Here is a 25,797-nt window from a genome sequence, read left to right as displayed (position 1 = left end):
GTTCGGCTAGGTTGGGCCAACTGACGATGACATTTAGCCATTAGGTCACCACGTACAAAATACTTAGGCATTCTATGTTTGTTTGTCGCTCAAAAAAAATAATACCACATGCTCCTAAATAAGAGTACCAGACATGTATCAATATAAATCTTGTAAAGTTTTTAAATCATTAACATTTTACCATGCACTTACAACAATTTAAACACACAACCTTACATTTGTAAGAAAAACTCATACATGGTTTATCACTTTTTTTTAATTATAAGAACTGTAAACTTTCTAAAAATTTGATATTTGTAGTAAACACTCAACACATATTTAATATATAACATGTTGGCTAAACCTTGTTTTTAACCTAAAATGAATTATAATGAAGGCATGAAATATCCTTGTCAAGCCCGATCAGGGGCGTAACTTATATTTTCATTTCTAATAAAAGGATCCAATTACAATAAAGAGCCAGGTAAGCGGGCAACAAGCTGCGCAACCTAATTTGTCTAAGAAGGGGTGGTGGCCCATTATATGATAAGTAGATTAATTAGTTTTTTTTTAACAAATTTGGGTTACTTTATATATAGATCATTATCAAGTATGGTTTGATCAATTGAGAGTTCTTATAATTGGGTTTAGACTTTAAATTATTTTCCTAATTATAATAAAGTGAGTTTGTCTTTAAATTGTGTGTGTTTGTTTATGTGTTTGATGCTCTTGATATCGATTTAGCCTTTGAATGAATTTTTAGGGATATTTTGTAGATTTTTTTTTCTTATGAACGCAATACATGGAATACAACACCGACTTTTTGTATACAATTTCTACGTGACACGTATCACTTTATAAAGAGCACTAATGTAAAAGATTTGAGCATTACAATATAGGTTGAGTTCAAATACATAGTCTTCAAAAAACATGAAGACATATGAAGGGTATTAAACGGACTTCGTTGAACTCAAACTAACGACATTAAACCATCTCGCCGTAATCTACGACAATAGATTTTAGGTTTCCGCTTTTAGATTTTTAGCTTGTAGATTTTAAAATTTTAATTTAGATCAATGTGTCTTTTTGTGTGTCATTGTATATTTAATTTGTTTACTTTCATTATTGCGTCTTTTTATTCGACATCGTGTATTTTTTCCTTGAAATTGTGTTACATTACCTAACATTGTGTTATATTTTGCGATTTATTATGTATTTGTACCCTTTCTAAATCTTAACTATGTGTGATAACTTAACCCTACACTTCAACTACTAAACAAGTTGTTTATAAAATCTCATCGTTATTTTCGTTTGTTATATTAATTAAAGTTATATGAAAGAATCTAATTAGTAGTATTGTTGTCACAACCTAGCTATATGATTGATAAATTTTCTTTATTTATTTTTTAATATTTAAACACAACTACTATGTTCGAATATCTCATCCAAAATTTAGTTAGTACAACTATTCCATCATTCTTTTATATCACGAATCTTATATGATAGTAAAGCCAAACTTTTTGCAGATGAAGTTAAAATTATCCAAATTAAGTTTGGCACATTCTATAACCAAACAAAAACATTTTTAGGAATTTATATAACGATATATTGCATATAAATTCATGTATAGATGGGTTCATTCAATATCTAATTAATGAATTAAAAAACTAACAGTGTTCATTTTCATGCATTTCATTTTTGAATGGTAATTAAATTAATAGAAAAAAAATGATGGTTAGAACAAGTTAACCAAATATTAAGAAAACAAAATTACATGTTAAGAAGTGGGTTTTGAATCCATTTGATCCAGCTGATTTTTAGTTTTTTGTTTCTAGTATCCATCCAACGAAACAGAAAGTGAATAATAAAATCATAAATTAGCTCAGTCGTTAGTTTTGAAGATGGCTTAGTTCCTAGTCTTCCAAATTACCCACCAAGTAGAAAACATGATTCATTCCACAGGACTTTTCTTATTCTTTGTTACATGATATTGGTCGAGCCATTCATAAAACGCATAAGGATTCACTGCCGTCGAACCCGATAACCACAACCAAGCTCGAACATAGTTCCACACCTTGGTTGCAATTCCACATGTGGTGCATAAATGTGGAACCGTTTCCATTTCTCTAGAGCTAAAATGACACATGATAAACGGAATATCCAACTCTTTATATAAAAGATTAATTCTAGTTACTAACCTACTCAAAAAAAGCCGTCAGACGAAAATGTTTATTTTTTTGGGACACTTTTGTTCCATCTAGTCACTCTTGCATAGGGATGACAATGAACTCCAACTCGATGGGAAAACCCCAAACCCGAAACATTTGGGATGAGTAAAACCCGCCCCATTAGGATATGAGACGGGTTTAGGATTACTTTTGAAATTTTTCGAGGGTTTGGGACGGGTATGGATTTTTCGAGGGTTTACTAAACGCCCGTCCATATAAGTTTAAGCCTGGGCTTGTTTAAGCTTATTTCATTCGAATTTTAGCTGATTATAAGTAGCTCAAGAATGATCATCTTGTTACACCCATACCCATTTCTTAATTTGCTCATAAAAAGTTTTGATCAAAATCCGTTGGAGTTAAAGATAACTATATCGATAACGTATTAGTTTAAGCTACTTAAAAGCATGCGTCCCATACGCAAACCGATCTTCTAATTCATCATTTCCATAGCTCTTTGCTCTTAGCTCCAGTTGGCCATTACCCCAGCCAGTTTTGGCACTACCCCAATAACCCATCTCATTATGGATCGTGACTCACCACATGATTGTTTTGCTGTTAGAATTACCAATGAAATGGGTATTATTAACTTTAAAATGTACTTTTGTTGCTTAATAAAAGACAACCCTTACAATAATGATTTAAATTTATAAGAATCACTATAAAAGTTAAATGGATACCAAGGAAGAGCAATCACATTGAAATCCTTATTTTCATCAGTATAATTTAACTAAAAAAAATACTTTTATTATAAAATCTATTCATTTTTTAAAAGAACTTCTACATCTAATTTCTCATACGTCATATCTATCTCTATTCAATTAAATAATATTTATTCAGTGTTTTATTATATTTTTTTTGTCTTCCACTAACAAAAAGTATATGGAATAAATATATGAAGTCCATATATACGTATATGAAATCACTATGCAATCCATATATCAATGTGAACGCTATAAAACATATTATAATGTTTAAAAGGTTATATCATATTGAATAGGTTGATAAAACATAACGTATTAAAGTCATCAAACTAACTAATAATGAGTTTGATAATTTATCAACGTATATGTTTAAAATTCATAGTTTATCTAGGACTATCAAATAATTTGCGATGCATATACAAGTAGCCAAGTAGGGTGGCCCTGAGTCTAAAAATTCAACTTCTCGTGCTAAATAGTATTAGTAATCAATCACCAAAGACCACAACACATGGAGTGTGGGTCGACATTTGAATTACTTAAAGATGAGATCGAAAGTTTCAACATTTGTCTCATTCTCAACTTAGTCGATAGGATGACCCTTCTACATGAGGTCCGGAGTCGATGTCCTTCCATTTCCCTTTGGGTGGATTTTTTATATGGGCAGTCGACTAGGTTATATGTGGGTGATACTTACATTAAATCCACCACTGAGGTTCAACAGGGGGACCCTCTTGGGCCTCTCCTTTTTGCCTTAGTTTTGCACCCACTTGTCCACCAAATCAGAGATCGGTGCAAGCTTCTCTTTCATGCTTGGTACTTGGATGATTGCACGATTATCGCGGATACTAGAGAGGTGGCCAAAGCATTAGATATTATCAGGTCTGAGGGACCTTGTTTGGGTCTTGAATTAAACGTTAAGAAAACAGAGTTATTTTGGCCAACGTGCAATGGGGTGAAGGCACAGGAGGGTTTGTTCCCTTGCGGGATTGGAAGGCCGGTGCTTGGCGTGAAACTCCTTGGTGGTGCTGTAAGCCGGGATGCGGGATTTATCAACAGTTTGGCTATGAAAAGGGCATCTAGAGCTGTGGAACTAATGAGCTGTCTCCCAAGACTTCGGGATCCTCAATGCGAGCTTCTTTTTCTTCGCTCATGTATGGGAGTCGCCAAGCTTTTGTTCGGTTTGAGAACGTGCCAACCTATGTATATGGGGGAAACTGTTTCTATATTTGACAATGACATTCGAAGGGCGATTGAGGACATCGTGGTTTGTGGGGGTCCGTTCTTTGGGGATCTCCAATGGAGGTTGGCATCACTTCCGACCCGTTATGGGGGGTTGGGTCTCTGTTCGGCCGAGGATGTTTCTACATATGCTTTTGTGGCTTCGAGAGCACAATCGTGGTGTTTGCAAGACCATATTCTTCGGGGTTGTGATATTTATGGGTTGGACTCTGATTATGGGTGTCCGATGAATCGTTTACGTACTTCACTTCCATATTTTGATCTTAGCGGGTTCTCTAATAAGGACACCGCCCCCCCTAAAGCCCAACATGTTGTGGCGAGTGCCTTATTTAGTGGAATCGTCAAGAGTTTAGAAGTAAAGTTTGATCTATCCCCTCGCCTAAAGGCGGTGGTTGAATGCCTTCGGGCTCCTCGGGCTCAGGATTTTCTAACAGCCATCCCCATTGAAGGATTAGGCCAACGTATGTCGGGTTTGGAGTATCGGGCTATCCTTAAGTACCGGTTAATGATCCCTATGTTCCCGACTGATGAGCCTTGCCCAATTTGTCGCAATATCTGTTTGGATTCTTTTGGTGATCATGCGGTGCATTGCAAAGAATTGCCTGGATTTAAATACAGACATGATTTGGTTATGGATGTTCTGTGTGATGTTCTTAAACGGGCAGTAATTTCTGCTAAAAATGAGGCCCCTGTTAACTTTATCACGGATCCTCTTGAAGGGAGGTCTACTTTACGACCAGCTGATATTCTTGTGTTCGGGTGGGTAGGGGGAAACACGCCTGTGTGGATCTTACAGGAGTGTCTCCTCTTGTTGGGCTCAGGGACCGTGGGTTTGTTATGGGTCAGGCTGCGTTGAAGGCTGAATCGGGCAAAGATGTTAAACACGAGAAAGCTTGTTTAGATAATTAACATGTCTTTCTACCATTTACCTTTGATACATTTGGTTTTCTGGCCCAGAGGTTGTGGGTTTTTTGAGTAGGGTTCAGCATGTCGTACACGGAACCTCTTCAGCTCCTAGGTCCCAAAGCTTCGTTTTTAGCAGGATTGACTTTGCTATTCAAAAGGGGTTTGCGGCGCCGCTTGTTGCCCGTTTACCTGTCACTTTATTGTAATCGTTTTATAGTAAATTATATAAAAGTAAAAATTTTAATATTAAAAAAAATTCTCAAAGTATCTGAATACACACACGATTTTCAAAATACCTTTCTCATTCTTCTTTGGTTTCTCTCATCGGGTTCACATACCCGGAACCATTACCCGATTTATGTTACTGAGCCATTTGTGCTTGTGTACTCGTTTGGGTTCACCCTACCTGAAAAGCCAAGCCCCACCTTGAACACCCTATGTGAGAAATTAATAAAAGACCCCTTTATCTTATATGACGACAAACTTTCTAAAAATTATATGATTTAACACCCTTTGAAAAAGTAATATTGCCACGCATTTGATTATAGTAACACACATATTATAAAAGCAATTGGTCTTGAAGTTCAATGATATGAGGGTGATGGTTAAATTTGAGATATTTACGATCTCAAGTTCAAAATCTAACTCAAAAGGATTTTCTCACAGTGATGGGTTAAAAAACGTTCATTAATGGTATTCCTGGATGAGTCATACTTGAAACATCAAAATTGGTATAAATGGTTAACAATCCATCTCAATAATGATTAACCCATTTCAAATAAAATGATCCGATAACAATAGAAAGGCAGGTGAGCGGGCAACAAGTTGCGCTGCCAACCCCCTTTGAATGACAAAACCGATCATACGAAAAACAAAGTTATCATTCTTCGGCGTCGTTGAGTTACAGTACACTACCCGTTGAACTCTTTTTAGAAACGTAGCAAAATCGAGGCAAGAGACCCAAATGTTTCGAAAGCAAATGGAATGAATGTGTGTTGATTCTCAACAAACGCCTTCTCATTCTTGGCATTTTTCTGCTTCTACCTTTAGCACACCTGCCTAGCAACAAACCCGGTGTCCCTAAGCCCGACAAGATAGGACACCACAGTAAGGTCCACACATGCATGATCCCCCCCGCCCCCCAATCCAATCACAAAAATATCTGCTGGTCGGAGATAATACCTTCCTTCACGCGGATCCGACAAGAAATTCACAGAGGCCTCTTTTTTTGCCGAGATTCCCTGTCGTTTTAACATATCACAAAAGACATCCTTGACCAAATCATGTCTCAGTCTAAGGCACACTCAAATGTCATAAGCTATTGTAGTTCCAAATAGTCTTAAAAAACGTTAAACTAAGAAATGTTATGTATATATTTTAGCCAACAAGATATCTCCTATTATTGGAAAGGTAGCCATCAGTAATTCCCGACATTGCTAAACGTTGTCAATTTGTTAATTAGTGAATACTAAAGTTTAATCCCACTTGTTGCATATAATAACAGCAACAAATAGTTAATAATATTAATGCAACCTAGACTTTGATAATTCAATGTGACACGATGATGTCCGTGAGTGATCCAAATTTGCCGTTCAAAAAAAAAAACACTCAAACCCTTACTTTCTTTCCTATTGAAGATACCGGCCTAACAAAGAAGTAAATCCGTGCGTCTATGACTTTAATCTATGGCATGTCAATTTCACTTACAAAGTTGGATAAAAGTTGGTAAATTGTTATTACAGGTGGACGTGTTACTTTTTCGATAGAATGAAAGACTGTCATTAGAAAAGAAAGTAAAATTTATAAGGTTAAGTGCAGTGGGACGACAATCTCTAAAGTTGAGGCGAATTTTGGCGGCAACACCCCCACCCACCGGCGATATGTGGGGCGACCCGGGGGGGGGGGGGGGGCATGGATATATCGCCTATGTGTTTTGTGTATGTTGGGGAAAATACTAATAAAAAAAATAAAAAAAGGGGCTACAAAGGGCTACAAAACATTAAACCTCTTAAAATGAAAATCGCTCATCTGCTGGCGTGGCGTCACGTGTTGAAAATCGCCCCTATTTTATAATCATCCACTATACATAGCCTGACTATCACTGGTCACGTAATCTTTTCTTTTCTTTTTAACGATGGAGAATTTGATTTGATCACATTATAGATCAGTAGGCCTTGGTAATTAAAACCTATTTTTTGTAGTATTAAAAATATTATGTTATATATTATAACAATTTGCTTGTTGTAGACATCTAAATACACTTTAAAGTGACGTCTAACCATTTAGTTTTTAACGTGACTTTCTGGATTTACTGATATTACATATTATTATATTGTATACAAAAATATCCTACAAATCCACTTGTATTAAACTACCAACGAAAAATGTAGGTCCGTTTGTGATGCCATGGATTAATTATTCTACCACATCCCACTTGTACCAATGAAGGCAACCATAAAGTCCAACGACATAAAAGTGATGAATAAGGTTTGTCATATAAACTTAAAATATGATTAAAAGGACTTTTCATAGTGGTAACTTTCTTTTATGATGGTTTTTTCAAGTGAGCCTGGTTTGAAATGTCAAAATAAGTATAAAGGGTTTTTGTTTCAGGAAAACTCATCCGAATATTAAGGGTGGTTTCAAACACGATAAAATTAATGTTATGTTTGTGTGTATATATATATATAGAGAGAGATATAGATGGTTCATGCGAGAAGTGAAGTTATAGCGAGAAGTGCGAGAAATCAATATAGACCGTTGATTACATTAATCAATGGTATATATTGATTATGGAAAACATGTAATTATTAATAATCTCATATACATGTTTTTAATATGAAAAGGGTATCTTTGTACTTTAAATGTAGGCACTTAATATGAAATCCCCACTTGTTACTCCTATAATTAAGCTCATAACATTTTAATTATTATAACATAAAATGATTTGTAATTAGCTACATTTAATATTTGTTATTTTTTGAAAGGTATATATATTTGTTCTTTGTTAACGTGCACAACCAACGATATGAGGAAAAAATAGTATTTTTGTCAGGGCCGTCTCCAAGAATTTAAATACCTTGGCCGAGCCGAAATAAAAAGGCCCATAGGCTATAACGAAATAATCAAACATATAAGCTAATTTTTAGTGATGGATACTAGGTATTCCGTTTCCGAGAATTTAAACTAACTAATTTTTAGTGATGAAATATATAAGCCCATTGGTCTACCTCGATTTCTTTTTTGGATTAGTAGGTTTAGGAAAAAACTTCTGGATACTAGGTATATGGATGCGTTAGTGATGGAAACTAGGTACTATGTCATCGCAAATGGCGGAATATGACACTTTATCACGTTTTAATGTTTTCAAACTAGTAATGCTAGTAAGAAAACTATATATGAATCAACAACCTCTCTTAATTTATAAAGACACAATAATTATGCGCCAACCGTTTCCAAACATCATACATTTTAGCGTGGGTTCATATGTAAATACCGATCATAAATCTATTTTATAGTTCCTTTATAAATCAAGTAGAGGGTTTAGCAATACTAATAGTAAAACTTAAAGGTTATTAGTGTTTATGTTTAAATTAATATTAATATAAGTGAAGGACCATTTTTGTCATATGCCAAAACTTATATTTGAAACACATTCCTACTGCACATGCTTCCCTTCCTTCTCCGACTATATCTTAATTTTCCGGCGCTGCATATGAACCTTTCAGGCTAGTTTTAAACATTAATATTAAAGACTAAATGGACCAATTGACGGTGTCGTTTGACTTAGGATCTTTTACCGATATATATATATGTATACATAAAAAAGTGTGGGCCCCCGAAGATTACGTGCCTCGGCCGAAGGTCCAGATCGCACACCCCATGAGCCGGCCCTGATTTTTGTTATTCTATACCATCGTAATATATACATTACTTTTCTTTTACTTTACATACATTGGATTATTAGTTATTACTACAAAATATTTGAAAGTGTATCTGCATATATTAGCTATGTCAACACAACATTTGAAAGTGCGTCTACACTACAACAGTTATGACTACATCGCATTTGAAAGCGTGTCTACGCAAAATTAGTTTTGCCAACACAACATTTGAAAATGTGTCTACACTACACTAGTTTTCCCTATACTACATTAGCTATGTCAACACAGTATTTGAAAGTGCACATACACTACAACAGACACAACATTTGAAAGTATGTCTACATAGCATTAGTTTTGCCTACACTAAATTGTCAACACAACATTTAAAAGTGAGTCTACACTACACTAGTTATGTCTACACAATATTTGACAAAGTGTTTACACTACATTAGTTTTGCCTGCACTACATTATACATTAGTTACAACTATACAACATCTGAAAATGTGCCTACACCATAATGCGTAGCTATTTATAGATTATATAAAATAAACCCACATTATATTAGTTGATTGTAAATAAAAGAAAAAAAAATCACATTTTCAATCAAATAAAAAAATAATAATAATTGTCCATGTATTAAATAAAATGATTTTTGATCAAATTATTTATAATGGTTCAAATTTTAGATGAAATAAAAAATAATAATAGTTTGTAACTTACTATTAGGTAATAGCTTAATATTAACTAAACCATTAACGAGTATTAGTTATAAAATAACACACTTTATATTTTACTAATATACCCTTGTATTTAAATAATCATAAAATAAAAAGAAATAATTTGATTGGCTAGAATATCTTCTCGCAATAAAAAACACTTTTCAAATTAACCTAATCCTATATATATATATATATATATATATATATATATATATATATATTGGTGGGGAGGGTTTATAATTTCTTTTTGATTTAAAAAGTAACTCTTTTTGGTTGGAACCTTTGTATGACATTGGCGCCTTTAAAAGCCCACGGATAGGTGTCACGTCAAATCCTTATAAATCCTTAAAAACCAGCATTTCATCTGCAACACTACGAATATCCTTATAAATTCTTAAAAACCTTCATTTTATCTCCAACACTACAAATATCCTTATCATTTTTAGTATCACATACATGATACACTCTACACACAACATTTAAATAAAACATTTTCTTTTACATAATGGGGCCCACTCATATGCGGCAAAACAACAAAAACCAAGGCCCTTGTGGAAGGGCTTGCTTACTTCAAAACATGTAAGAACATTATTTTTCAATAGTAAGGGCATGTAAGTTTGTAACTTAAAGTCCATATGTCATATTCCTAATCCACGTGGCCAAATTTTTTTTAGAAACTTTAATGATCAATATTTACTAGTAAAAGTTAGAGTTAAATGTTTATTTGGTATTTTCTCAACGGATTAATGGTTGTACCTAAAGCCTAAAATGTGTACATAGGTTTTTTTTATCGACGACTTTCATTAAAAAGGCAAACTAACAAGACGTTAGAGCTGGGAGCAAAAACAACAAATTAAAAGGAAAAATTACACAAATCATTTCAACATAAAGATTTAAATGAGACTTATTTTTAATCAAAAGAAAACTGAAGAATTTAATGTCTTTCGTTGCTTTAGTCGCCGATATGGTGGCCGCCCATTATGTCGGTGTATTTGCGGGTTTGGGCTAGTTACTTGAAACCAATGGTTGTGGTCTTGAAAGATGGACGATCGCAAGACAGCTGCATTTGATGGGCGTTGAAAGCAACTTACCGGATATTTGTCTCTGTCCATTCTCGGATTAGACCTAGGCCCAATATTATTCAACTTTATTAATTGCACAAAACAACAAAAGTCAATTCCAACTAGGTTTGATATCATAAATTCATAATAAACCGAGCTGTCCTAGATATGTTTGAATTATTATACCTAGTAAAGGAAGGGATATGAATATGCATCATTTATCGTGTTATGAAAGTGTTCCATATTAATACTTTCAAACTAGAAACAGGAAGAAAATTTTGACTTAGGACAGGTTGGGAGCTGATGACTTTTGTTTATTGTAGAGTACTTGGGTCAAACATGTTGAGAGGTCTTCGGTTTAATGGCTTTGATTAATAGTTTCGTACACAAAATGTGTATTTATACTTTTTTAACATTGGCGAAACAACAAACCGTATAAAAAAATTAAAAACACTAGTAATAAGCTAGCAATCAATACACAATGGAAATAAAGAACTACAAATTTTTAAAGGAAAAGGTACCTGTTCTACTCTAAATCTTGAATTTTATGTTTATTAAAGTTAAGATTTCGACAAAATCTGAACACATTTTGATCGTCCGAATTGAATACAACTTACATAACTTATTTATTAATACGAATCAAAGGAATAACATATCTAGATCAAGTTGGCTGGATGTAAACGAGAGTTAAGTAAATTATTAAACAGGTCAAAAGTTAGCCTTTAAAAGATAGATAGTATACTTTAATGTTAGACTAATTTTAACAGTTTGACGGCTTGATATGTTTATATAAACGGAGTAGTTATCAACTAACGCATCTAACTAAGTGGTTTTATTAGGTCAACCCACATGTGAACATGAAGTAAGTTAGATATGACATCTAACTAAGTGGGTTTATATGTCGACCCGAACACAAACTTCTTTAAATGAAGTTCACTTCTTTAAATCAAGTAATCAAGTTGATAACACATCCGGACATTAAACTACTCACCGGATAAATGTTCCTTGATCTGTCACTACCCAACGAAACGAACAACAATCCATACTCGTTCGTGATAAACTTGCTAAATCATCAACTTACGAATTATGAATCACATATGTAATTTTTTATATGATACATAACTTTTGGCCCATTTTAACTGTCATGGGCCCAAAACGATTGTGTCCATTTTTGGTCCATTCCAACTAGAGGTGCACAAAAAACCCGAACCCGGAATCGGACCCGAAATAAATACCCGGAACCAGTTTTTCAAATACCCGGGTTTAAAAAACCCGTACCCGACCCTACCGTAGGGTACGGATAGGGTATGCATTTTGGCACTATAAACCCGAACCCGAACCGAACCCAGTAATACCCAAAAACCCGATTTGTACCCGGTAATACCCGAACCCGAAACCGGGGTTTTCCAATACCCGAAACCGGGTATTTCAAATACCCGATGTATACCCGAAAAATACCCGAATAATACCCCTAAAATGTGTGAACTTTTAAAAAACCCAATCTATACAAAAAAAATACCGGAAAAAAACCCGTAAATAGGGTTTTTTCAATACCCGATAATAGGGTATTAAAATACCCGGTGCTATACCCGACCCGAACCCGATGCATAGGGTATGGTTTTTAGAGACAATACCATACCCGAACCCGACCCGATTACTACCAATACCCGATCATACCCGTACCCGGTCATACCCGAACCCGGTTCTATACCCGAACCCGGGTATTTAAAAAACCCGATTTGTGCACCTCTAATTCCAACTGCCATGGGCCCAAAAATATGGTGCCATCAGTCATCAGATGTTTCAAGTTTTGAGTCTTGTGGTCGAAGAGATGTTGTTTATAAAACAAAAAAGGATCAGTAGGAATGGATTTTAACTTAATCATTCTTGCATACATAGGAGGCTTTTTACCTTCACAATACCTCTATTGAGTATGATAAATATTCAATGGATTATGAGATGATTTTTTAAATACAAAAATGATCAATCATATGTTGAATAACACCCACACCATCAGTATGCTGGTAATCATCTTTGACCTGCATCCAAGTCAAAATCAATATCCATGTATCTGCATTTATGATTTATCCAATGGTTACGAAATATATATATATAAATACCTGAATAACACTATGAGCTGCAAATCTCTGTCTACTATTGTGAAAACTCACATCTACCTTTTCCCATGATACACGAGAGAGCCCCGTCACCAGTTCTTCTGCAACATTTCAGCATTCATTAAAGAAGAAAAGATTCCCATAAGAGAATAATTAATACTGGTTTCAAACCTTCCAAATCGTTGAGGGTATCACCATCAGTCGACACTTGCTCGCCATCGTACGCTTTGCAGCGTTCTTCATAAACAATATGAGGATATTTTTCATTTATAGAGTCCTCCCACTGTAAAAAAAAAGTCTCTTTTCAGTATTTAATTAGAGATCATAACATCATTCAAGATAAAGATATACCTTTGGCAGTTCTATGTTACGCCTAATTGATGATGTTCTCCATCCAACTATATCTAATTATGTATTTAAGGAAAAACAATATGCATCACTTGATGGAATAACATTATTTCTAAGGATTAAATAATACAGAAAGGATACGGTCACAACCGACATTTGAATATGTCACTCGACGATGAAATGAACGCAGTGCTGACCTGTACAGATGATGGCAGTTTTATCTTATTTCAGACTGGTAAAATATAAAATCTTCTAAGGTATTTATAATTATTTCCTTAACTACATATAAGTTATAAATGATAGATTACTGTGATTCGCAGTATTAGACTGAACATACATGAAATAACAATCACCGTCATCTTGCAACATGCGTTTAAGCAATGGAGGCTTTCCTTCATCATTATCAGTAAGAAAAAGATGGCGGCCGGTTCTTCTAAATATCCAATGGATAACAAGAACAGCAGCTTTTTCAAAGGCAGGTACACCAAAAAGAAAGGGTACCTGGAAGGAACATTAATAGCAAAATCAGGACCATTGATGTCTGATGTTTGAGCATGAATAGCTAAATCTTTACCTGTTTGTTGCCCCTTGAACCAAGATGAGGTGTCGCAACGGTAATAAAGTTCATTGGTACCAGACCGCCAATTGTGGCTGCCGATTCTTCAACTGATAAACCTTCCTTTGGAGGTCTATATAATCTTCCAATTGCATATCTTGCCACTAAACCGCCTACAGAATGTGCAACAAAAGATATCTTGCGAAGATTTGGCTTCCGCTTTATAACTTCAAGGACCTGATCTCAAACCAAAGCGCGTGAACGATGATTAATATATGATGAATGATGTATAACAGTTTGTACACAAAACACAATAATATTTAATGACTGGTTCAGAAACGAACCTCCTGCGATAATCGCTCTCCCATTACATCTACACCGTCTAATGTTTGTGTAGCTGCATTTCTTTCGCTGCCTACATTGGATAACGGATAACCAACAAATATATGAGCACACAATGATAGAATAAAGTGCTACTAGCGAAGATAGGTCGACATTAGAGATTAGGTGCGCGCTGTTAAACAAATGTCCTTACGGTGAACGAATACTTTATCAGGTATTGTTTTGACAAACTGCTCAGCAGCAAACTTCCAATCTGTAGAACTGTCAAAACACAGTAAAGATAATTGTTAGAAATCAATCAACACAGTTATTTTCCGCATTCTACGCCTTTTAATCATTGCTGATTTATCTTTTAATGTTTAAATTCTATCAATCAATCGTACATTGTATAAATTAAATCTTAATAATCTAGCAGTACTTCAACTTCCAGTCAAATCCGTTGCGTTTGCTCTGTTTTCAATATTATTAGTATCTAATCATGTTTTAAGCATGCCTAATTCACGTGATCGATCTGGATCTACTCTTATTAAATAAAACACTACTCAGTGTTCATCCGAGCATCCGAATGGTTCTCATTTCTATTAAAATCATCAAAACTCAAATTCCGGAGACGATAATTCCTTCGATAATATCCTAGCATTTCACGAACAGAATTACTATCATAATGTGCAAATCAATTAAAATTCGACAAAAACCTAATTCTAATACTCTCAGTACGAATCAACGATATTCAGAATTATGAAAGCGAGTCATCATCCGAAGCATAATATAGACGCAACAGATTTCTCATGAAATCAAGTGATCTAGCAGTTATCAATCAGGATATAATAACTGAATTATAACATAATATCACATTTCAATGATTTAACTCTTAATCTTAGCAGTATTGAATCCAATATACAGTATAAATGTAACAGTTATTAGTATTCAATCACGTGTTAAACATTACATGCCTAATTCAAGTGATTTGATAACCTAATTACGAAGATCATAATTCCGATTATTATTATCCGCATTGGAAGCATTTGAATGATTTGATAACCTAATTCCAATACTATCGGTACGAATCAACGAAATTTAAAATTATAAAAGCCAATCATCACATAAAATTTTAAATGATAAAACAGACGATATAATAATAATAATATAAGTAATGGATGTATTTGACCTTCCGAGGATTCCGTTGACCATGACAACTAGATGATCGGCGGTGGAAACATCCAATTCAGCAGAGCTATAAACATTTACTCCTCCGGCCGCCGGCTCCGACGACCAAACGCCGTCGTTTTCCGTTTTGATATCCATAGTAGCTTGCTTGAAGAGCAAGAAGTATTATTGTAATGATCTTATTAATTCTGAATGAAAACGGTTGAATGATTACGTGGCGACGAGAATTGGAAGATTTTATTTATTTAGTCACACGGTTACACTTATATCACTATCTGAATTTACACTCCACCGCCTCCCGCTCCCGGTAAGCTTATACAAAGGATAATGTATAACAAGGAATAATATATTAACTTTTTTAGTGGTTTTATATATTTATTTATTTATTTTAAATTCAATAAATATATTATATGTTTATTTGACTTTGTTACTCAGAATCTGGTTAAAAGACAGTAGCAAAAATTCTAAATTTTCTACATTGAGTTGCTACTTTCTGAGGGAATCTAGAAGGATGATTTTGTTTTTTATATTTTAATTTTTTTTAATAATATTGTTTTTTTCTAATAATATTAATTGATAAATAATCGGTATAAGTGTATAACCCGGTTCAACTGGTTTTTAAAACATTGTTTGAAAATAAAGAAAATTGAAGAGAAAGAGGAGATGTCCAAAAAGAGAGAACTTTTTTTTCCACACTATTTTTCATAAATGAACTCAGGAACACAACGTTACGTAAAGGAAAAAGATATCCTTTTTATAGGCCAAGGTAAAACTAAAAACCGTTTCAAGAACTCACACTTAAACGGAAAAGGATATCTTTTTTAAAACTAGATGTCACATTTTGTTTACAAAGCCAAGCTGTAAATTGAGGTGACTTATTGTAAATAGAACTATCTAAATAAGATAACTTAAGATGATTTTGTTTAAATTCTTACAACATCAACAAATGTTTATGTTTTTTAACAAATAATAATTTAAATGAATGAAACGCCAACCAAATTGTTTTCATAGGTTAGAAGGCTGGATCATTATTTCTCGAAATTATTGGAAATGATTAATAACTTATTCATTGGACTTGTGTGTTTTGTCATGTTTCGAAACCTGCCCACAAAAAATAGACAATTAACCACGATGCATGTACGTTTTACATTAATAAACCACAATATATGAAAAAGAAGTATTTATTTATTAACTATGAATACGATTAATTACTTTTATATTAGAGAAGTGTAAGTTAATTTGTAGGGGTGTTCTTCCTAATAAGATATGTTTATGATCAAAATGGTACACTTAAAATGGAACTTGAAAAGAAAAAAGCAATAAAATTTACACATTACATTATAAAAAATGGTGCTACCTTATAGTTTATAAAAAAGCAAATTAATCATGTATGATAAAAATTAAAAACCAAAAGCTGTTGAATTGCTTGCATTTTGGCATGAACGTGACATGACTTTAAATTATCCATCTACTCTCCTTCAGCACATGGGGCACTCCATACGTGGAGGCTTATCCACATACATATGGCAATTATTAGCCCATGTGTAGTGGAGGAGCTACAATTTGGGGCGAATTATGACACGTGGCGCCTAGTCAGCATGAAGTGGAAATTTGTTTTTTAGGTGTAATGGTGTAGGGGCTACAAGTTGGGCTTACAGTTTCTTTTTTTTATTATTTTATTTTTATAATTAAACTGATCAAATAAAAACAAATTTATTTAAATAATTAAATAAAAATGCATTAAAATTAAAAATAAATACCAAAAAAAATAACTAAAAAAATACATAACTAAAAATATAAAAAAACATATTGCTCGGTTGGCGTACATGTTTAGGTTCGGGTTGGGAAATTGAAACAGTTAGTTCGGTTGGTTTAGGTTCATCGGGTTCCATTGTAAGTTCACGTTCGGTTGGTTTTGCGAACCATGGTGTTGACCGAAAGGAGGAAATGGGTGGTTCGGTTGGTTTGGGTTGTTTCTAGGATTCATTTTGCATATACATATACACACACAACATATATACATATACATACACACACAACATATATACATATACATATACACATACATATACACATACATATATGCACACACACAATCCGTACATGCTGGCCCCATCAAGAAAAACAATTCGCCGGATAAGTTAATGTCGCCCCCCCCACATTTCGCCCCACAATTCGCCTAGGGGCGGTGTCCGCGCCCCAAATCCCCCACTTTTCGCCTCTTTTCTCGCCCACTATACATGGCCTTAGGTCCTTTATAATTTAAATAAATTTAAAAACAAAGTTCAAATTAGGTTATAGTTATACAAATTATTTACAATTCTATATCATTCGCACATCAGCGTTATATTACCATCTCATTCATCATTCTCGCTAATTCTCAACAAATTATATATATAATGTGGTATATTTATATTGGGCTACAACACCACTATACCACTAAAACAAAACTCATCATGATGACTGGGCGTCACATGTCACAAAACACCTCATTTTGTACCACTTCACTACACATGGCCTTACTAATGTTTTAGTCATAAAAACGTATAGTGTAATAGTTTAACTAACAACGCATTTATTATTTAATATTTTTTTAATATAAAAAAACAAATGAATGAATATAACTAATTGAAAAAAATTTATGATCTCACACCCTTGAGCTCCTTAGCCCATTAACATATGACTCCTTAGCCCATTAACACATGACGCCCAACTGGTGCCTTTCCTTTTGGCACCATCATCAATGTGGTCGTTTGCCTGGAATTGCCAATAATAAAATGGTAAGGTGGCTTGAGACGTTACCGTGTCTTAGAGCATAGGCGGCATTATCCAAACTAGGGATGAGATCGGTATCGTACCAGTACCTACCGGTCTTGATTCTGAAAATCGCTAATTTTTGGTACCGGTATCGAAATCTTCGGTTCAGTACCGGTACTAGTATTGAATGTAAAAAAATCAGGAAATACCGATACCGGTACCGATAACGAAACTTAAAACTTTGATACCAGTTCGATACCAAATCGATACCGGTACCGGTACCGGTACCGGTACCGATAATACAGGTACCGAATTTACTCGTCCTTCATCCAAACTACTCGATTGACCCGAATTAAACAACCCATCATCGAAACCCACTTCATTTTTACCAAAATGAAGACAAAAATACCTAAATTGATTCTCAAACTACATTCAGGTTCTCGAAAGAAAAATACCCGAACTTACCGCTCTGATACATACAATTGATTATTGCTTCTCACACCAAATTCAATCACTGAATTCTCAAATTACTTTCGTTCGGATGGTGAATGTTGTAATAATTTAATAGATTATTGTGAATTGCAATGGTACGTGGATGGAACAGGACCCTAATTAACATGTACAGGGTAGGAATGCAGAAGAATTTAATGTTTACATTCCGAAATATTTCTACGGAGAAGACTTATGCTGCTACATCAGAGGTACAAATTAGTCAGTTACACTCAGTCGGTTCGGTCTGGGTCGGTTTTGGGCTAAAAGAACTAAAATCTGAAACTTTAGCCATTTGAGCTTGAAAATTTTGGGTTAAAAAAATAAAGACTGCTCAAATTAATGGATTTGGATTTAAATCATTTTGTTAATCAATACTTATTGGTGTTTATACATTTGAGCTAAAATATTTGAAAATTCTTATAAATTACTTAAAACTAGTTCAATGCCCGTCCCAGTCCGGTTAGGTTTTTCCAGTTTTTATTACATGCAAAACCAAAACCGAATAGTAAGTTCGGTTTTTACAAGAACATAAAACCAAACCGTCGCTTATTATTTCTGTTCAGTTTTTCGGATTGGATTTTTCGGTTTTGAATCGTTTTTTTCGGTTTCATTTAGTCTATAATGCACCATTTTTTTTGTATATGTATAATCAGGGGCAAAGCTTGGAGCAACTGGTATGATTCCATTTGGATTCTGGTATCATTTGATGATGCTGTCAACTTGCTTAACAGTTATGAACTTATGATTAGAGGTTTCTGTAGGTAAATTTGAATAGTATGTTTCGTTCTAAGCCGGTTTCATTAGCCTTGCCACCTGGATCACCTCAGAGGATTAACGAGCCTAATTTCAAGGGTATTCGGTTCTTTATTCTCAGATTAATGCTCTTTTATAGTAAACAGAGCACATCTATTCGAGCAGCAAATGTTATTTACCATCGTGTTGTTTCTCAAGTCGAGAATCCTTTGCTTTATGACGGTAATTACCAAATTTTGTACCTCAAAGTTTGATTAAATAAACTGGTTTAAAGTTTAATATCGTGTGATCATTGCAGTTTTTCGATTGGAGAAGACGTTTAGAACAACATTTTCTATGCTCGTTATGCACATGTGGCTTTGTTTGCGTTGTTTGAAAGTTGAAGGAAAAGAAGGTGTTGAATTAGGACAGTATGTGTATGAGATATTCAATCATGATTTGGAGATCAGGGTTTCGAAAGCTGGGGTTAGTGTTAATCATATACTCTAATAATGAATTGCTAGTTACAAAAGTTTGTTTTTTTTGTAAAGATTTAACCTTTCCACCGGAAGTTAATAAAATTATGCAGGTCAATTTGCTATTGTCAAAATGGATGAGGGAATTGGAAAAAATATTTTATGGTAATATTGTGGCTTATGACACTGCCATGCTTCCAGAAGCTAAACAAGATGAGTTGCATAATACAATATGGAAGTAAGACATTCACTAAATTATAATTTTCAGTGCAAAATCTCATTTTCTGTAATTATAATTTGTTTATTTTGTATATGGTCTAGGAATGTATTTTCAAATGATGGTTCACCAGCATTTGATGCTGCTGCATTGCCAGCTGTCCTGGTAAGTTTTCGCCTCAACTCATATGTACTTGTACAAGTGTTTATGAGGTTTTTGTAGTTTCCAGTTTAAAATTGGTTATGCATTGTCCACCAATAATTAATTGTCAAATGTTTATCCGTACCGATAAATTTTGCATAAACTTTGGTAAATATATGCTATCACTTGGTTTTCTTAGTTGCTTTGAGTTGTCAAAAATTGGACACTTTGAGAATATTCATGTCACGGCTAATCCAACCTTTTACACTATGTTATTGGATCTCCATTAAAAAAGATTTTAATTTTGTTTAGTTTTTATCCGAATTTCAAACTTATGTTATAAGGTTTTTGATTGGAAGGAAGATACGAGCCGATTGATGTAAACTTCCAGTTAACAAAAATCGAGCTGTTTGGAGCTCCGTTTCGTGTAAGTTTTAAATCAATCGACTCGGTTCCTCCTTACAGTTAAAATCCCTAAAACATTACTTTAAATTCGGATAAAACTTAATGAAGTTAAGTTTTTTTGATGGAGGTCCATTGAGAAAAAATAGTGTAAAAGGTAGGACTAGTGGCAAAAATATTCTCTGGTGGGATTGTTATAAGTTGTCTGACATTATTTTTAACAATATTTTCAGGCTTTCTCCCGATATGTGCGACGAGAATGCACTTGCTTGTCGTTAACAGGTTCATCACGCATTTTAAAGTATTTCTTTTTATGAATTTGATTAGAAAGGGATTTGTTTGGCTTATGCAATTAGAAACTGACATGTGATTGTGATATGCAGATAAAGAATCCATGTTTTCGGGCAACTTCAAGTTCACAACTATCTACAACCCAAACACACCTGGATAGCTTAGCTTGTAAATTTGAACCTGTGTTAGTTTTGTTTCAAAGTTACATTTACACCTCTTCCATTTTTCGTTTTCGTCACTTAATACACATCATATTCTGTATTTTATAAATTAAATTAGCCTAAATTATGGTTTTAATTCCTATATGTTTCAGTTTTAGCTATATTAGGCTGCTATGAAACAATAATATATGCCCGCTTGTTTGCCTTATATTTATCCATATATATTTAGGGCGCGTTCGTTTCACGGAATGAAATGGAATTGGAATTTGCATAGGATTTGAATTTGAAGGAATTGGAATTGAGGGGAATTGAAATCCAAATACATTCTTAATGTGTTCGTTTGACAAATGAATAGATTTCAAAGACGTTTTTTTACAATGATAACGGCGAAAACATTTTAGTTTTTTTTAGATTTTTAGATTTTTATTTATATTTTCCGTTATGATTTTTTTATTATTTTTTATGGGTTTTCTATTAAAATAAAAAACCCCTTAAAAATATTCAAAACTAATAATAAAAAATTCATACTCAAAATATAAATTAAAAACAAAAAATCTAAAATAGCTAAAATGTTTTATTCGTCGTCCTCGTAAAAAAAACTCGAGATAAGAATTCCAATTCCAATTTAAAGGAATTTGAAGGAATTGAATTCCAATTCTTTGAACCGAAAACACCAAAATGGAATTAAGATTTCATCATGGGATTTTAATTCCAATTCATTTGAATTCCCACAAATTCTGTGAAACGAACACACCTTAGGCATCTTTTGATTAATGAGATACAAAAAATATACAAACCATAGACATTCACGATCTTAGCCTTTTGTTTTTCGTGTCCTTAAACTTCCCAACAAAACGGGAAGGTAGATTGGATGATTCGTCACCTCTATGGCATCCGCACGCTTCTCATTCATGCTAAACTTCCACCAAGATTTTGGGTGGAAACTCCCCAACTAAACTTAACATCACACACAAAGTCATATCCGTAAGTCGGATGTCAAGACTGCGTTTTAACATTGTTAATTAAAGGAGAAATTGGTTATGCATCAGCCACAAGGTTTCATTGACAAAGCCCAACCCTTTGTGTTCCCTTAACAGCCTCAAACAAGCGCCCTGTGCATGGTACAACCGCTTTTCAACCTTTATTGTGTCACATGGATTTCGTAGTAGCCATTGTGATGCATCACTATTTGTCTATCGTCAGGGCCTCATATGGTCTACTTGTTACTTTATATCAATGACATCGTTTTAAGTGTGTCTGGTGATCACTTGTTAATCATACGATCTCTTCCTTGTCTCATGAGTTTTTCATGACAGATCTCGGAAAGTTACATCACTTTTTGGGTATAAAGGTCACCTGGGATAAAAACTTCCTAATTCTAAACCAGTCTTAGTATGCTCGGAATTTCATACATCAAGCCTCCATGGATGATTGCAAGCCTTGTCCTACATTAGTGGGAACCATGTCCAAATTGAGTGCCACGAATGGGGTCCTCTACTAGCCGATGACACAGTGTACCCCAGCCTTGCCGGGTCACTTCAATATTTAACTGTTAGAAGACCGGATATATTGTATGCATTTCTCTCTTTATGAATGCCCCTAGGACGGTATATCAGATGACCTTCTACATACAATGCATGATTGATTATGACATTAGGATTGTGCGCTCGCCTAACCCATCTCTCGCCACCTACTCCAATGTTGATAGGGGCGAGTGCCCCTAGACTCGACGTTTAACATCTAGGTTCCTTTGGTTACAACTTGATCCCTAATTGGTTTTCCAAATGACAACACATCATTTCTTGGTCTATCGCTGAAGCAGAATACCTAGGAGCGACCAATACCGTAGCAGAGGCTAGTTGGCTACCGAACCTTTTATTGGAACTCCATGTCTTTATTACTCATGTTATACTCATCTATTGTGACAATGTTTCGGCTGTGTACCTATCCCTCGTGTAGCATTAATGCACTAAGCATGTCGAGATAGACATTCATTTTGTACGAGTGAAGATTTTAAATTGGACACGTTCATGTCTTGCACATACCATCAATTATTTTGACAAAGGACCTTTTGCGTATGTTATTTCAAGACTTTCAATCCTGTTTGAGTGTTCGTCCAACTTCCGCTCAAACTGCAAGGGCCTATAGAATATATTTATCATCTCCTTCGTAAAGGATTTCCCCATAATGTCCATAAACATTTGCTCATAGAGTATATTTGTTATTATAAGCCCGTATGTATGTTATAAGCCCGTTTGTGTGGCCTTGTAATTATCCCTATATATTTAGGAACTTTCGTTTAATGACATAAAAAAATATACAGACAATAAAACACTTTTAGATATAAAAAATATACAAACCATAAACACTTTTAGATACATGTCAAATTGGCTAAAATTTTTTCCATCGAGATGAATGTTACGCGCACCATTTGCAACTCGAGCCAGCTTGTGACTTGATGAGTTGACTCGTTTATTAAAATATTAGAACAACTAGGTTGACTGGATAAACGAGTAAACAAGCTCTTTGTATTCACCCTAAATCCAGAATCCAAACATGCTAAAATAGCTCGTATTATCGGCATATTTTAATTAATTATATTTTTAGTTTAGCAAATTACTAGTTAACCCGTTTGATTTCTAAAATAAAATTTTATTGGATATATTTTTAGATATGATATGTAGGGTTATATTATCATAATTAAACCGCAATATAAGTAGGTGAAAAATATTCCAGCCAAATAATTTTGAGAGCTTATGAAGCAGAAAGTACCAATTGCTCAATGCATAGATTTTAGGTCAGTCGATTATTATGACAAAAAAAAGCACTGGTCATAACTAATCATCACAAAACTATATAAATTCAACTACAATTCCATGCATTGAGCAATCCATCTCCTCTTTTCGCCAACCGGCTAACCATACCAGAGCTCGGACTGCTCAGCCGATGGCGTTTTAGGACCACATTCAACCAAATTTCCAAGTTCTTGGAATCAAGGAGACATCGGAACGAAAATCTTTTGATTTTATTCGATTGGATCTTAGAAACATGAATTTTCTTGGATCCGCAATGTTCTTATGTCTTTTCTCCATGGCTTTTAGTCAAGAAAGCATGAATGTTGATCTTGATCCCGACCTCCTAAGACCTTTGATCATTGAATTCTCAGAATCCCGACTCAAGAACATGAGCGATGACATTGACATACATTGCACAAGTTGGAGGGTCGCGATTGAAGCAAACAATTTGGGTCCATGGACAACGATTCCAGATGAATGTGCGGATTATGTGAAAGATTACATGTTGGGTCGCTCTTATAACGTTGATCTTGAAAAGGTTTCGAAAGAGTCTGGAATTTATGCAAAGAGCCTGGAATTGAGAGGAGATGGAATGGATGCTTGGGTTTTCGACATTGATGAAACCTTGATCTCGAATCTTCCGTATTATTCGGACCATGGTTACGGGTACTATTCTGGATAAATCATTGTTATGGTTCTCTGATTCCTGATATCTTGATTTTCCATAATCAAGATTTTCATTCATGAAATAATGATTTACTCTCATCAAGATTCTAGTTCAAGAAATTTTGTTTTGCACAATTTAATGATTGAGAAAATATATAACTGCCACCCTAAAGATTTTAATTATTTCAAAAAAATATTATACCAACATCAAGATTTTAACTCAAGAAATTATGGAAAAAACTTAAACCGTTTAAGAAATCTGATTTGCCACAATCAAGAACAATTTTGGCTTTAATTCCCACTTTCTCCTCGTTGATATCGAAAGATGATTGTAACTCTTCCCATAATTTCTTAAAAAATTCTTGTGTTTTCTGATAAAATTGATAACAATGATTTTGTAGAAAATTCTTGTATGAATTTTTGTTGGGATGTACATAGGTTGGAAGTTTTCAACAATGAGCAATTCGACAAATGGATTCTTGAAGGAGTGGCACCGGCGATCAAACCCAGTTTGAAGCTATACGAAGAGATATTAAGGCTCGGTTTTAAGATCATCTTGTTGACAGGGCGACACGAAGACAAAAGGAACATTACTGTTACAAATTTAGCACATGCAGGATATCAGAAATGGGATAGACTCATTTTAAGGTAAGTTATAATTAAAACCTTTTCACATTTTTTTATATTATAATACATATAATACACATAAAACATTTCCTGAAATATTTATAAAGTCTAACATATGTTGTTTGTGTGTATACATTTTACATTTAACCCTTTTGAATAATTCACAGGGGTGAACATGACCGTGAAAAATCGGCAACTGCATTTAAGTCGGGTAAAAGGAAAGAGATAACAGAGGAGGGATTTCGAATTCTTGGAAACTATGGAGACCAATGGAGCGATTTAATAGGCATTGCAGCGGCTAGTAGATCATTTAAGCTTTCGAACCCAATGTATCACATACCAGCTTGATTGATTATGCATAGTTCATTGTCACAAAATTTTTAATATCCTTTTTACGTTTAAGTTTGTTTTTTACCAGCAATTTTTTCGATCCATGGAAGCACATATTTGTTGGTCTCGAGCTAAATTGGGTTTCCACTGTGTTATAACCAATAGCCACCATTAGTCTATTGCGTCCACCTAAGGAAGTCATCGAGTCAACCTGATACACAATCAAGCCTAGCTTAATTGGTTTGATTTTGAAACTCGAAGCTCAAAACTTGAGGGGAGATCGACGAGGCCTTAAAATTCTTGAGGCAGAGCGGAAGCAATAAAAGAAAGAATAATCTTGAAGACCTCTCTTTGGCGATAGACATTTGGGGTCAATAGCGACGGCATAATGTTGGGACACCCTACGTACCTACACACATACAAACGTACCGAGCCACATTCAAATCTACGTACCTACACACA

General features: G+C 34.3%; 3 protein-coding genes across 4 annotated transcripts; 2 read left to right on the top strand and 1 right to left on the bottom strand.

Moving 5' to 3' along the window:
* Positions 1-12,572: 12,572 nt before the first annotated feature.
* Positions 12,573-15,402, bottom strand: LOC143546288 (putative lipase ROG1). The gene is made up of 10 exons (XM_077037986.1): positions 15,250-15,402; positions 14,275-14,342; positions 14,084-14,154; positions 13,758-13,976; positions 13,521-13,684; positions 13,325-13,380; positions 13,187-13,239; positions 13,007-13,118; positions 12,839-12,936; positions 12,573-12,757 (listed from the first exon to the last, which is right to left on the bottom strand). The coding sequence occupies exons 1-10, from the start codon at positions 15,384-15,386 to the stop codon at positions 12,686-12,688; spliced, it is 1,050 nt and encodes a 349-aa protein (XP_076894101.1). The 5' UTR covers positions 15,387-15,402; the 3' UTR covers positions 12,573-12,685.
* Positions 15,403-18,340: 2,938 nt separating this feature from the next.
* Positions 18,341-21,024, top strand: LOC143546287 (uncharacterized). 2 transcript variants are annotated; one of them, XM_077037984.1, is made up of 8 exons: positions 18,341-18,706; positions 19,151-19,171; positions 19,259-19,472; positions 19,549-19,715; positions 19,819-19,943; positions 20,027-20,087; positions 20,699-20,747; positions 20,849-21,024. In XM_077037984.1, exons 1-8 carry the CDS (start codon positions 18,590-18,592, stop codon positions 20,914-20,916), a joined length of 822 nt encoding a protein of 273 aa, XP_076894099.1. In that variant the 5' UTR covers positions 18,341-18,589; the 3' UTR covers positions 20,917-21,024. The 2 variants fall into 2 exon arrangements, with proteins under 2 accessions (XP_076894099.1, XP_076894100.1); XM_077037985.1 differs by having other exon boundaries at positions 18,673-18,706; positions 19,247-19,472; positions 20,849-21,021.
* A 2,713-nt stretch (positions 21,025-23,737) lies between these two features.
* On the top strand, positions 23,738-25,353 carry LOC143546274 (acid phosphatase 1-like). Its single transcript, XM_077037971.1, has 3 exons — positions 23,738-24,378; positions 24,817-25,026; positions 25,173-25,353. Exons 1-3 carry the CDS (start codon positions 23,966-23,968, stop codon positions 25,351-25,353), a joined length of 804 nt encoding a protein of 267 aa, XP_076894086.1. The 5' UTR covers positions 23,738-23,965.
* The last annotated feature ends 444 nt before the right edge of the window (positions 25,354-25,797 follow it).

Source organism: Bidens hawaiensis, unplaced genomic scaffold (genome assembly GCF_021521415.1).
Source record: "Bidens hawaiensis isolate Kalapana, Puna unplaced genomic scaffold, B.hawaiensis_p1.1 tig00014333_1, whole genome shotgun sequence".
In the NCBI taxonomy this organism is placed as follows: Eukaryota; Viridiplantae; Streptophyta; class Magnoliopsida; order Asterales; family Asteraceae; genus Bidens; species Bidens hawaiensis.
Note: the sequence above shows the minus strand (reverse complement) of the source record. Positions and strands in the feature narration are given on the sequence as shown.